General features: G+C 35.8%; 1 protein-coding gene across 1 annotated transcript in view; it reads right to left on the bottom strand.

The window, feature by feature from the left end:
* Positions 1-5,688: 5,688 nt before the first annotated feature.
* NFXL1 (nuclear transcription factor, X-box binding like 1) overlaps positions 5,689-15,522 on the bottom strand; it is a 48,734-nt gene continuing 38,900 nt past the window's right edge. The window contains exons 19-22 of the mRNA XM_087827577.1: positions 12,997-13,101; positions 9,638-9,724; positions 8,777-8,830; positions 5,689-6,776 (exon numbers count right to left, since the gene is read on the bottom strand). Coding sequence (XP_087683703.1) covers positions 6,603-6,776; positions 8,777-8,830; positions 9,638-9,724; positions 12,997-13,101 — 420 coding nt within the window. The 3' untranslated portion in view covers positions 5,689-6,602. The remainder of the gene's footprint in view (positions 6,777-8,776; positions 8,831-9,637; positions 9,725-12,996; positions 13,102-15,522) is intronic.

Below are 15,522 nucleotides of genomic sequence, written 5' to 3'. Positions count from 1 at the left end.
CGGCAGCGCGAAAAAGACCAGACCTGCAAGTCTGGCTGTAGGAGGCAGAGTAATTGGGAGCAAAAGTTACTTCGGGGCTCTCCGAAACCCCCTTATCACATCCTAGACCTTTCCCTTTTAGCCAGGGCACAGCCAAGTACAAATCAAAATAGCCGTAAGTACTGGCAATTAAAGGCCAAATTTATCTTTAAAAAGGTTTAGCATTTCTACGGCGAGCATTATTTGCATTAAGCAAACGGAACTTACCTTCTCTTATAGTTCAGTGAAGAAACTGCTTTTGCAAGACGGCCTTAGACGTCACTGAGGCTGCAGGGGCGAGGGGGACCTCGCCTGCTGCCAGAAACCGGGCTGGAGGTTTCCCGCGGAGCGCCCAGCCACCCAGGGCCCTTCTGCACTCACTAGAAGCCCCTCCTCCCCAGGCGGGGAAGGGGGGCGCTGCAGGTAGATAAGAGTTGTCTAATGTTTGGCAGAAAAAGAAAAAAAAACTACATTGCGTTTTTCTTCGAAATGTTTTTTCATCCAGCTTTAGTCACGATGTAATGGAAACTGCAAAAATTACTCATGAGATTATTGAATAAATCCGTCTCCATCATTCTGCAGGCGGCCATGCATAGTCAACAAAATACGTATCAGACACCTGTCTTTGAATATTATAATGTGTAGGGGGGAGAGGCATATTTGCACCATTTTGTTTCTGAAATGATGAGAAAGTAGAAAATAGTGCATGTGTATATTCCATCAGTGTTCCAAACATCATATTCGAAATCCGATACCTGACAAGTTTACCATAATTCACAAAAATTAAACTCTTAGTGTCAGGCTTTGTATTAAACACTTTACATGTATTCTCTTTTAGTTCTAGCAACCACTTTATGAGGTAGGTATACTATTATTATTCTAGAAATGAAAAAGATTCAGGGAGTCAGAAGTTCCAGCCTGAGTTGACACAGCTAGCAAGTGCTGAGCTGGGATTCTCCAGGGGAAGTGTCCTTTCAGGGCTGTGTTCTTGCTAAGATATTGCCTCTTCACAGGTCATCACCACAGGGACACCGGCCTGCAAATATCAAGAGCCTGGCGACTATCTGCCAGCTCTACCTTGAGCAAATAAATCATCAATCTTCCTGGGCCACAATTAGCTGTTTATAAAATGAGGGTTGGATTCAATTCTCAGGGTTTCTACAGGCATCTGAAGCCAAGTATAAATTTCTATTTCACCTGGTTTCTCTTCCACGTTCTGCCCTCTGGTGGAGGTGCTGCAGGAACTACAAAATCAAAGTAGCTAAAACCTGAATTTGAGAGAGACGGGAGAAGGCTCCCACTCTGTCCCACAACTATACTGTTCTTCTGAGAACTGCATGGATTACTGCATGGATGGTGTAAAAGCAAATCTATAAACTGTGGAAAATACCTACAAATAATGTGGGACTGGCTTTAAAGACTTAGAATGTGATATTTTTTAGCTGAGATCTAAAAATGCAAAGCATTTAAATTTATTTTTAAATTAAAGAACAAAGCAAGAAACAAGTAAATTGGACGTTTACCTGTTGCAGGGAGATGAGTTTAATTAAAAGTGAAAACAAAATATCTGAAGTAATATATTCCAGGACACTAAAACATGGTAAAAGGAGCCCATGCAGACATTCTGTTTGCTGTATATAATATTTCTGGGATATCAATCCCCTACTCTAATATACCATAGTAGTCATGGGAAAGAAGGTAATAAGAACAAGCCCATAACAAATTTCAAAGGAATTGTATTTTTAGCACCCTCACACCCCCAATGCTAGTTTTCCCCAGCACTGGGGCTCCATACTATAATTTGATTGCCCAAGTGCTCCTACCATTAGCCACCATCCTGCTACTCTTCCCAGGAATAGTAACCCCTCAATGACAATGATCCCATGAGCAAAAACTGAGGTGCTTCATTTCACAACAATTTTCTTTCGTGATTATGAATAAATTTGTAAGAGAAGTCCTGAAGTTATGAGATTAAGTCACATTTATCTATATTATTATTGCTAAGAATTTCTCAGCACTATGTGCCAGGCACTTCACAAAATGACACATATTTTCTCAGTTTTGAATTCTTGAAACAAACCCAGTTTCCTCTATTGTAAAGTAAGAATAATAATATACCCACCTCATAGGCTATTATGGGGATTAATTGAATATGTAGTGTTTTAAAATAGTTGCAAGCACATAATATTAGCTAACACTTACTGGACATTGTAATTTCTCCTTGCTACTGCTTTATAGAAGAGGAAATGGAGGCTTACAGAAGTTAATAAATAACTGCCCAAGATCTCACAACTAGAAAATGGCAGAACCGGAAAGCAAACCCAGGCAATCTGGAACTAAACTAACCTCTTAACCCCTACCTTCTGTAGTACCATTATTAAGATAGCAATGAAAAATGCCCAAGGAGTTTACAGCCTAGAATTACACTGTGAATCACTCATTCATCCATCAAATAGTTACTGAGCACTATAGTGGGTTGAATAGTGTCTCTCCTCAAATAAATGTCCACCGGGAACCTAAGAATGTAAGCTTCCTTATTTGGAAATAGGGTCTTTGCAGATGTAATTAACTAAAATGTGATGATACCAAAATAGGGTGAGCCCTATGCACAGAGAGGGTCTTTCTGAGACAGGAAAGGGCACACAGAGACATGTGAAAATGGAGGTGAGACTGGAGTGATGCGTCTAGGGACTGACACCCACAACCAGAAGCTAGAAGAAAGGCAGAAACAGGTCCCAGGTCCCGTCGTGTGTGTGTGTGTGTGTGTGGGTGTGTGTGTGGGTGTGGGTGTGTGTGTGGTGTGTGTGTGTGTGGTGTGTGTGTGGGTGTGGGTGTGTGTGTGTGTGTGGTGTGTGTGTGTGTGTGTGTGTGTGTGTGGTGTGTGTGTGTGTGTGTGTGTGTGTGTGTGTGTCCCGGTCTCCAGAAGGAACCAACCCTGCTGACACTTTGATTTTGAACTTCTGAGCTGTTATGGCAGCCCTAGGACACCAGCACCAGCACCCACTACGTGGCCAGGGATGGTCCCCCACTGGAGTTCAGCAATAACACAACTGCACTCCTGCCCTCAGGGAGCTACAGTCCAGCGAAAGAGTCAGTAAACAAATACATGATACAAGGACAGGTCCTGTTTAAAGCTATGAGGAGAAAATATTGTAAGAAGATAGAATATAGCCAGATGAGGGTGATAAGGGTAGTTAGGGAATGTCTCTCTAGAGGCATTTTAACTAAATGAATCTGAACTGTGGAATTTCATCCTGCAGATGGGTAATTCTTCACAGCACCATTTAAATACAAGCCCCCAGAGTAACTGGAAAGAAAACTAAGGGAGAACGGAAGCTCAGTAAACAATAGGCTTAAACTTGCTCAATAGACCACGATTCTGAAATACACGAAAATGGCTTCCCAGATGGACACCTGGTTTCTCTTGTCCCTTAAAAGTTTCTAGGGAACAGAGGGGTTCCTAGCTCCTCCAATCCCTCAAATTCACGTCTCTTCTAGGAGGCAGTAATCATTACTCTGCTTCTTCCACCCTCTACGAAGCTCATCAACCTCACAGGCAGACCCCTAAGGTCCAAGGCTTACGGATGTCTAAACGCTGCCATTCAAGTAAGAGGGCAACTTGCACAGACCAGACAAGAGACATTAGCTACCTTACGTCAACTCTAGCTTCTGACCTTAGACATCTGTCTCAGGAGGCGCAAACATAACAACTGGAGGAGTCACCTCAGTTATCTGAAATAACATACAGAGCTAAAAGGTTCTTAGAGGTCATCTTTAAACACTACCACAGATACTTACCTGTGTTTAAAAGATTTAACACTCATGCCATGAAGTTCAAGCACCAGACTTCTTTGCAAAAAGCACATTTTCAATGTTTTTGTTCAATAAAGCTCCTTTGGCAATTTCAGCAAAGCACATACCAATTCATTTGGGATTATCTGAATTTAATTTAGACTTGAATAGTGAAATTAATTGAAATACAAAAACTGGGTGTTGGCCAATCCCTAAGTGTTCAAACTGAAAAACTTTAAAGATTTAAATATAAACATTCCACAAATTTCAAACAGTAAGCTAATAAACTTCTATAATGACAAAAAGTAAATAGGAAATTAAGGCCATCAGTCACAATTTTATCTGTTCTTACTGGCTATTTGAAAACTTTTTCCATGCCTTCTCCAATAGGTTCAGATAGAAGCAAAAAGGACATGTATTGCTTTATTTCCCTCAGTACAAATTACTGTAAGTACTTAGGCCAAATTTAACTTCATTTTGACCTTAAAAAACTCAGTTTCATTAATTTCCCTTCTGGTCATCGTGCAGTGGTTTCTGCAGCATCCTCATGCCACTCACTCTGGGCAACAGGGAACCATGGGAACCAGAAGCATGTATCTTTGAATCTGAGTACCACCAGCACCTCCAGCCTGGACTGCTTGCCAACTCATCTCTTTTTAGGTTTTTTAAAAAACTCACCTGCTTTTACAACTGCTCCCTTAGTCTTTTCTCCACACAGCAGCCAACCATCTTTAAATTCCCCATTTAAAACCTTCCAATGTTGCCTACTGTGACTAGAAAAGTCCCAAGTCCTTACCATGGTCTATTAAGCACTATATGAATTGGCACTAGATTCTCTCTCCCTCTCATTCTCTAGCTCCAGCCATACCGGCCCTTCTGTTGCTCAGCCATGCCAAGCATCTCTCCAACTTAGGGACTTTGTACTTGATGCTTTCTCTCCCTCAAAGACTTTCCCCTCAGATCTTCAAGTGAAGATCATTCAGGTCACAGCTGAAATGAACCCAACCCAGAGGGACTTGCCCAATCTAAAGTAGCTAGTGCCCTTTCACCCACCCCCCCCTTTCCCCGCTTTCTGTAACTTTTCTCTTATTTTTTAATACCACTTATCACAATGACATTATATTCATTTTTTAAAATGTTTTCCACTCCTGTAGCAGCTCCCCAAGAGAAGGATCACTGCTATCTCTAGTACCTAGAAAATATCTGTCACAGAGGAAACCCATCTGTTGAATAGTTGTATGATGGGTAAATTAAGCTCTGAGATAATAGCCAAGCAAATAAAAAACAGCAGCTTAATTTGTCATTCATTCAATATCCTTCCTCTGCTCACTAAATACTTTCCCACAAATTTGCAAGATCAGAAGCCCAACAAAAAGACATGAACTAGGCTTCAGGCTTGTTTAATAGGCCAAGATTCTGACATATGTGAAAACAGCTTCCCAGGTAGACCCAGGTAGTTGTTCGTGTGCTTTAATATTCATTTTAGAGCAGAGTAAGGTGATGACTTGAGGGCTCTAATTTAGAGCTTGTGAAACACCAACTCAGTAACTCTATCACTGGGAAAGTTAAAAAAAACAAAAACTAAAATCAAAACACAAAGCCCATAAAAAAGGAATGAGTGCCCTTTAATTTTAGACACCAGCTAGTATTTGATTAAACAACACATTTTTTTAAAAAAACCTGAGATAATTTAGCATAATTTAAAAATCCTTCTTTGTACTTCTGTTTAAAACATATTTCTACCACTTTTCACTATCTATCAATTACTATGTTTTGCATCAAATTTTGAGATTTTTTTTATACATTGATACTAATACCTGTAGCCTAAACCTAGGCTCCTGAATATTTTAGATAATAGTAAATATTCTAAATTACAAATATGGTATGAAAAACTTTAATGAAAATATTAATCATACAAAAATTAAATAACAAAACCATTTAAAATGACTTACAGATTTGGCTTACAGATATTTCTCTATCATCTTGTTTTCATAAGAACTGATTATTTCCAGATAAAATCTACTTATAGTACTGTGGTAAGAAAAAATGAGAATAAAGTACATAAAGCTCATAAGCCCTGTGCTCAGCACATAGTGCTCATAAATACTAGTTTTTTTCTTTTTTTATTACTTTGAAAAGACACATACAAGTTTTACAAAACATGGCAACTTCGGTTGAAAGCTTCTTACACTAGAAAGAGCCAGCCACATGTGAGGAATCTAGCCTGGAACATTTTGAAAATAATTATATTTTCCTCTAAGGAACACAATACATAAAAATTTATTTCAATAACTGATAAACCAATTTCTGGAATCTAATATAACTCCATGTTACAATTTATGAGGTATTTTAGAGAATTTTTTTTCTAAGTACAGTTACATGATGAAGAAAAGTACCTTCTAATAAGTAACCAGAACATTATGAAATATTCCTCTTACTGCACATGTGGCTCAGTTTCATCTTAATTTTGGAAAAAAAATGTTGGTTTGAAATAGTAAATGAAACAACTATGTTAATACAAGGAAGCACAATGAACTAACATGTTACCTTGCCACTAACTATGCCTTATGAAATATTTTATAATTTCAGTCATGCTTTTAATATCAAACATGTTATACTGCCACTTTTCATGTTAATTAAGATAAAGCTTAACATTCTACCCTTCTAACAACAGCTGGAAGAGAACAGAGAGATGAATGTGAATATATATCATGTATAATATACATTTCCTAATATTCCAAATTTAACAATGTACCTAAGTCCAATCTGAGGTATATTAACATCAAAAACTTTTAATCCGCACCCTGGGCTATGTACCATGCAATCACTAACACCGCAACCGCACACACTGGAAGGAGGTGAGATTTATACTTCTGCCACAGCGTTAGCTCAACTGCCACTTCATCTCTTTTCCTGTTCTTCTTCCGACGACCCTTCAGTCTGTTTTCGAAAGCCTCTAGTTCAGCCTAAATCAAAACAGTATCACTTTTATTAAACCCAATGCATACATTAATTTGAAATCTTACACTTAGATGAAAATAAATCAATCTGGGAAATGTTTTAATAGTAATGGTATGTAATAAATATACTGATTTGATTTTTTTAAAAAAACTCTCTACTACTAATTGTATTCCACAAATTCAGAGCTTAAGAAAGCAGTGAGGGGACTGGGGAGTAAGAGAAGAGCATTTCAGACTGTAGGCCTGACTTTTTGATACTAAATATAGAAATGATTAAATCAGGGTGCCCTAAAATATAGACGTTAGTTTTATACTTCAACACCATTAATCTACTGAGACTATAACATACAGCTTCTAGCAAGTGCTAAGAGGTGTCCAGTGAAACTAACTCTAGTTTCTTACAATGTGGGTAAATAACTTTAATGACTTGTGTGGAAGAAATTCAAGTGAGTAAAGAGAAAAAAAGCCACCAGAAACTGTTCTCTTGATCGAATACATTTAAAATCCTAGATAAAATTTCTTCGGGAGAAAAATGCTTCATGCTTTAAATCAAATGAATATTTTTAGAAAGTAGAATTATACAAAAACTTGTTCTAAAAAAAAGGATAACGATGGCCCTCATTATAAAATGTGGACTTTTATCTTACTGTTAAGAACTTACTAAATTTTAATACATGATAATGTAACATATACTGTTATTAACTAAAACTTGATAGGTAACTAATATATATATGTAATATACATGCAAGATTCTATAAATGTTTATTAATAGAAATATAAAATTCAGTTAATACAGCCATTATTGTCTATAAACTACATTTGAAGAAGACCTAATCATATACTTAATTTAATCAAAAGTGACATTCTTCAATGAACCAAGTTGTCAGAGTATGGTCAGGTGGTTGTTGACATATAGAAAAAGGTCAAAATATATTAAAAGCACCCAGACGTGAGAAACACTGGACAATAAAATAATCAATGCTTTAATGATGACCCACAGACAATACATATAGTTTAAATTATGTTCTACATATTCTATTTAAAAAGTCAGTAAATAGAGAATGTATTTAAAATCACTATCCATAAAGGTTTATAAAAAAGTGAGGGAAACTCTAAATTATTGTTAATAATTTAATCTCCCAGGAGTTCAGCAAACACGTTTTACTGTACAACCTCTGACAACTTATTTTGGGATATTAGGCAAATCAACTTTATAGAGCCATAAAATATCAGAGGTCATTTTGGCTCACCTTTATTTGCCACATAAATTATTTCTAATGTCCTCCCCCTCACCTCAAATCATGAAAGTTTTAATTTCCTCATTCATAAAAGCAGCATTTTAACAAATACTATACCCTCCTTGCTAAGTATAAAGCATCTCAAAATGCAAATTAACAAATAATTACATGTCACTATAAGAAAGATAAACCACTCTTTGGAGTATATGGTCAATATAGTATTTGAACAAATAGAAGTTATCAGGAATGTACTTGTTATCTAGGTAATAACAAAGAACAGGTAATAAGCCTGCTTTTAAGAGTCTAATGGGGAAATAGGAAAATATATTATTAAAACCAATGTTTTGGTTAGTAAACAGCAATTATCTGTTATACTCTATAATTCAGTATAACAGAACTCAAATAATTTTAGATGAGTGAAGACATGGGCTCCAGGAAATGCTTTAACATGAACATCACTCCACCCCAACCCCTATCCCCAAACCAAAAGAGAAGTTAAAACTCTATGGCTGGAGAATGGATGAAATTGGCAAGGAAGTAAATTGGGAATATATAAAATATAAGGGTATATATGAGATCCTGTGCTTCTTCAGAGGTACAGTGTACCTGGATTAAAGTAAGTGAATGGCTTACTTTACTGTATGAACTATATCTCAATCCAGAATAGAGTTGATTAACCCCTAGTTTATACCTGGAATATACTTTGTGTTTGAATAAAAACTATCAGTGATGCAAAGAAACACAAATCTGGGTGTTTTGTTCAGTTACCTGTTGTCTTCGTTTTTCCTCTTCAAGAGCAGCTTTAGCTTCTGCTTCTTTTATCTGTTTTTAGACATTTAAAAGTAAAGTAACATTATAACTGTCAAATTTTATATAGAATTTTAACATCTTCTCACTGAGGCTCCACTAACCCCTAACAACTTTTGGAAGCTTTATATTGGAAATTATTTAAAGAAATGCAAATATTATGATGAAAAGTGTTATCAAGGTACCGTCTACCAGCCTGGGGATGAGGAGAGGTGGAATGTTATACCTTATGTAAACACTTCGATTTAATAACTCTGACAGATATTAGATCACAATTCAAAGAGCTACAGTAGTGTAAACTGAAACGCTTTTAAAATGGGGTTTTTCTCTTGAGTAACCATACTAAGAAGCTATGATCAAAATTATTAAACACCACTTTCTTTCTAGAGTTAAAATTGACCATTTACTTCAAATGTTTTGAAGGAAACCTTAGTTTCAAATAAAATCAACAATTTATTAATTGAATGGGTTGAGTGAGGGAAACAGAGTGATTACTTTTTATTTTCTCTTAATACAGCAAAGAATCCTAAAGCCTTATTTTTGTTATTTTAACCTAATTTTCAGGAGGCTTACACTAACATTAAGATGAAAGACCATGTCCCAGAGCACATTCTCTAACTGGTTCAGAGAATGGAAAATCTAGTGCATGCTACACAATAAAAAGCACACCTGAGGATTCAAAGTAGTCCTATAAAACCAGGCTTTACTTACAAAAGCAAAAAAGATGAGGTTTCAAGTCATTCATAATAAGCACTTAAAGAAATGCACAAAATAAACTGGCAAAGGCCATCAGCACTTTAAAAGTATTTAACATGACATTACCTCAGAGGCTTTCCTCTTCATTTCTTTGCATGTTGAGTCACATTCTATTGAGATCTGATTTTCACGTACTTTGTTGCACTGCAATTCCTATGAAAATTTTTACATTTCAGATTTTAAGATTTTTCCCTCAAAGTCCTAACTATACGCCAAAAGAAAGCAAAATTTCCCTAACAGCTTAAGGTTATGCAAATTATTTAACAGTCATGTTCATTAAAATTTAATAATGATATGGTTGCAAGTATCAAATTTCTTGGTTCAAAGAGTGATTACTTTTTATTTTCTCTTAATTAAAAAAAATCAAATACCATAAAATTAAAATCATCCATTTACTGAGAAAACTTCAGTTTTTCTTTATTGTTTCTTGTTAATCTTCTAAAGCTTCCAGGTAATAAAAGGTTCCAGAACAGTGCCATCAAACAGCTTTCTGAGATGCTGGAAATATTCTAAATCTGCACTACCCAATAGAGTAGCACTAATCACATACAGCTACTGAGCACTCAAAATGTGGTTAGTGAAAGAGGAAATTAATGCTTAATATTATTAATGTTAATTCATTAAAATTCAAACTTGAATAGCCATATGTGGCTAGTGGCTACCAATTTGGTGCAATTCTAGAGAGTCTTCTAAAGAGCTACAAATTTTCCCCTCAACTAGTAAACCTTTAGTAAGTTTAAATGAAAATCATTCTAAAGTTTGCATTTAAACTTCACTGCCTCCTTAATGAAATAAAAACACTAATCTACTCTTTTCTGGATGACTTGATATCAATACTATGATCAATTTGTGTACTATGCTATAATAAATTAAGTGGTCCTTATTTTACATACTCTTAGACTTTGATTTTGTGGATCTTTTATTTATCCCTATTTCTTGCTGCCAGATGCGACTTTTGCTCTAAAGGTATTTATTTATTTATATAAATTTTTCCTCTGTCATCACACTCTCACACTCTAGTTTTTAGTTCAAATCTACCAGAGTTAAGAAATAAGATCACCAATTCCTATGAATAAAGTGCATATACTCTAGTGAAAGCACTTTACAGAATGGAATTTTATTACTTAGAGAGTTTCCACCCTGCCTCTTTAGTTCTTCATTTTTGGTTGATGTTGGTGATAAAGTCCTGTTCTCCAAGGATAGTCCAAAAAAAAGAAAAAATATCATGAACAAACATTAGAAACAAAAGTAAATGTGTGTGTTTGTGGACATTAAGTCTATAAACCTGAAAAAATGATTTTATCTTTTCTCACTCAAAAGGTACTTATAGAGTGCCTATTACCTGCCAAGTGTTGGTAGGGAAAGGGGACATAATAAGAAAAAGAGCATAATAATAAGTGCGAGACTAATAATAATGATAGCAGCTACTATTAGTAGCTACGGCTATGTTTTAATCATTAAACATATTCCCATGTTATGAAACATAGCAGTCATTGGGATAAATGCTTTATAAGCATTACCTCTTTTATTCCTTTCAATCAATCTATGTATAAACTCTACTTCACAGATGAAGACACAAGGTTACAGATGTGCAGAATCACAAAGCTCTTGAGAAAACTCTCTAGAACCCACTACAAAGAAAGCAGAGAGGAAGGAGCACCTAAGTCTTCCCAAGGGAGTCAGGGAGGAAGATCTTCCCAAACAAGGAAATGCTTACACTGAGTATTAGCAGGATTCTTGTGAGCAAAGTAGTAAAGGACAGAAAAATACATTGTATTTTACAAAGAAGGAACACACACACACACACACACACACACACACACACATGTTCACAGAGTAAAGGGGAGTGCAGAATAAATGTTAGGGTGCTTAAGTACTAGATTCACAGAGACGACTACTACAGGATGAGACTGGACAAGCAGGCAATGGTAATATCATAGATTCTCTTGTATGTCAAGTCTGTGTATATGTATGTGTTTCTTATAAAATGATATTTTTTTCCTCATTATGGATGAAGAACCAATAAAGGACATATATAGAAGTACTATGATTAGAGGCAAGGAAATCCATTATAAAGCTGTTGTGAAAGTCCAAGAACAAGCTGTTGCCAAAGTTCTAATGGGTGGCAAACTGAACTTGGACAGTAACATGACATTTGAGAGAAGACTTGAGAGACAGCCCAGATTAAAAGTGGCTTGACTAAGTGTTGATTTTCATGTAAAAGTGGTCCAACTTAAATACCTAAAACTTAGGAAATTCAACTCCAGAAGAGGTCAACCTATAAATTTAAATTCAGAAGTTATCTACCCTATCTACCCCAGATAATGATAGTAGGAGCTGTGAAAATAAATGAAAAGACCCTCAATAAAAACAAAAGATTCTCAATAAATATTTGTTGGATAAATAAAAGAGCAAATTTAAAGAAAAGGAGCCTAACTTTAGGAAATAACCATAGAAATATGAAGACAAAAGGAAGTCACAACTAAAACCAAGGTAGGGAAAAATCAGAGGTCAAGAAAGAAAGCTTCAAAGGAGTCAGCAGTGTCAACAGGAAAGTCAAGGAAAAGGAGAACTGGAAAAAGACCATTCAGCCACTGACATCTGAGAATTCAGACTCTTCCTTCATGAGTTTTGCTGAACATTATGTAATTTGTTGCCATCAAGCTTTCCGATCATTAATTTTTGCCCTCTTACTCCAGTTACCATTATTTTATATTAAAATGAGTTCTCTCCAGATTTGCATTTTATAATTTTATAAGGTTGTGCATGTGAGGTCTTTTTAAGGCAACATTTTCAAAACATAATACTGATAGCAAAAGAAGTTTCATAAGAGCAACAAAGGTTAATTCTAGACCATTTCTTAAACCATGAAATTCACTTTATTATTCACATGTATTCCTTGCACAAAGACAAGTGTAGAGAGCGCTGATTCTATCCAAAAAAGGACACTGAACTTTGTTCCAACATAAAATAACCTTTTACTATTAAACTGCAGAAAACTAAATTTTAGCCAAACAAAGATGATTTTTAAAATAAGCATTTACAAAAATAGATGGGATAATAATAAAAAGAGTCTAAGAAATAAGACCTTAAAATTAAAAGGCAAAAAAAATGAAGCCAAAGAACTACCAAACACAGACAAAAATAACGTACATAGAAAACTATTTTCGCCCAGCAGGGCATGGCTCAGCGGCTGAGCATCGACCTAGGATCCAGGTGATCGGGGTTCGATTCCCGGTAAGGGCACATGCTCAGGTTGTGGGCTCGATCCTCAGTCGGGGGCGTGCAGGAGGCGGCCGATCAATGACTCTCTCATTATTGATGTTTCTCTCTCTCTCTCTCTCCCACTCCTTTCCTCTCTCTGAAATCAATAAAGATATATTAAAAAAACAAACAAACTACTTTCAATAACTTAAAATATTTACCTTTCTTATTCTTTTACAAGGACATCTAAGTTTCACCTTCTGGTTGCAATTAAAAGGGCATTCACCAGGATGGCACATCTCTTTGCATCTATGACCACAAGGAAGCTAAAATAAAACCAAAATAAAGCAGTTACATGTTTATATTTTAGTCATACTCTACTTCCCCTTCCTCACAACACCTATTTTAAGAAGGGTCCATCACAATAGGGTCAATCAATCCTGGATAATCAGCTAATTTTTCAACTTTTTCCTCAATTAACTTTACCTATAATCCAATCACATGACTATTTCCCTGTTAGCTGTGCAAGTATTATTTCAAAAGCCAGGCTATATTCTAAAAGAGCTGAAAAGCAGTCACAAAGAAAACTGATTAGAACACACAATATATGACTGTACCTTCATTACGGATTTCAGAGCAAAAGGTTTCTAAAACGTCCAACCTTGACACCCATTTAAAGATGAGATGCCCTACCCTTTCCACTCAAAGTGGGATGGTTTCCTTCTACCCGAAACCATTCTGCTAGCTCATTGGTAAGTCTTATCAAATGGCTTATCAATAACCAATACTGTCCAGTCCAAAATGTTCCACTTTAATGCCAGTAACTTAAAAAGCTCCCTTTAAAGATAATTAAAGAAGGCTTGCAGAACAATATTGTTTGTGGATAAATACATTTACCATCATCACTATAGCTAGCACTTACCACACATTAAGACCTTTACGTGTTATTAACTCATTTAATACTCAGACAACACTCTGCAGTGGGTATTATTATTGCTTCTATTTTATAGGTGAACAATCTGAGTTACAGAGAGGCTAAATAATTTGCCCAAGTAAAAAGTAGAAAAGCTTGTGTGGTAATAATAAAACCAAAATCAGAAATATTTTTAAAGTAGAAATGTATATGTGGGTCACAGTTTAAAGGTGAAGTTCTTAATGGGATCTTTAAATTTTCTTTTAGTTAAATTCAAACCTAATGCAACCGTCCAGAAGACAAAAGTACTATCAGAGAAGTAATAGAGCTTGAGAGGGCTATCTCATTCAGTTATCAACTGCATAATATGTGCACCGGGAATTAAATACAGAGTGCTGTGACGGCCCTACCGGCCCTACCGTCTGGGAAGGGGAGAGTAAAGTAAATAGGAACTGACCAGAATTGATCAGAACCCCACACCTTAACCTAGTACAAGGCGTCTAGCACGAAGGCTAAAGTGACAGATTCTTGGCTGATCCTAAGTATGACCTGATTCTGTAGCCCACTGGTATCACCATTAGGTAAGAGGCCTGCAAAATGAGAAACCCAGGGGTGGGACCCATCAGTATGTTTTAGCAAGCCCCTGAAGTGATTCTGATGCACACTAGAGTTTGAGAGCCATTCCTGTAGCCTAACCACTGTCAAGAGGCTATAACCTGGAATGAGTTCTATTAGATGTGCTGAAACTCACTTGTCCACTCCTAGGTTTTTCCAAACTAGAAGAGCCATTTGAGTTGTTCCCAGCCTAAGAACATATTTTTCAAGAAAGCCCAAGGAGACTCTAGAATGGAAGAGGGGCTCCAGAATGGCCTAGAATCCAAAATGATGAGCATAGATACAAATTTTTAAATCAACAGTGTCCACTCATCTAGAACTAGCAAATGTCATTACAGATTACCACAGTCAAGACAATGCTAGTTGCAAATCCGCAATTGCTGAATTAAGTTACCTTATTTCTAACTAATATCATACCAAGTTACTGTTCCAGATAAAAAATAAATCATTCTCAACTATTTATTACCAGAAATCTGAATTTGGACAGGAGAAAATTTATTTTAACAAGAAAAACTCAGGATTTGAAAAATTCAGAAAATTAAATTTGAAATATCCCATGCCTCTAGTTTTATTTATATTAACAAAGACAGGATTATTAAAATGATCATTTAATGCTTGAAATGATCTATTTTATAACCTTACATAAATTCTGAAACTGTCAGGCTCTAGTCCTTTAACAAAAATCCATAAAAAGTGTCCAAAGTTTTAGTTAAAAGAAAATACTGTTAACAAAATGGCATACCATGCACTGATTTATTTTATTTAGTCAAAGAGACTAATTGTTGGCATCTCTTCCTGACCAAGAATTAAAAGAAAAGAGGTACTATTAGTACATCTATAAGTCAAAAGGCTTCCTTTATAAACATCCACCTTTGCAAATCAAATAACTGCCAGTGTCCAACCTGCAACAACAACAAAAAGGAGAATCCTCACTTTTGGACTGGCGAAATACAGACGGATAACCTTGGTTTCTCAAATTATTGCCAGGATAAATCAAAAGTGAACGTTTACTATTTTACTCTGAATAATTTTTTGGAGCCACTTTTTATACTTTTAGTTTAAATACAATGTATATACAAACATCCAAATCTTTAAAAACAAAACTTTATACATGAATGCTTTATACGAATTAATTCAAAATAATAATGAGCTTTAAAGTTCACACACACATCTGTCTTTTTTAAATAACCTACTACAAATTTACTCTTTAACTGCCTAA

Source organism: Miniopterus natalensis, chromosome 1 (genome assembly GCF_054644295.1).
Source record: "Miniopterus natalensis isolate mMinNat1 chromosome 1, mMinNat1.hap1, whole genome shotgun sequence".
Lineage (NCBI taxonomy): Eukaryota > Metazoa > Chordata > Mammalia > Chiroptera > Miniopteridae > Miniopterus > Miniopterus natalensis.
This window is presented reverse-complemented; position numbering and strand designations above follow the sequence as displayed.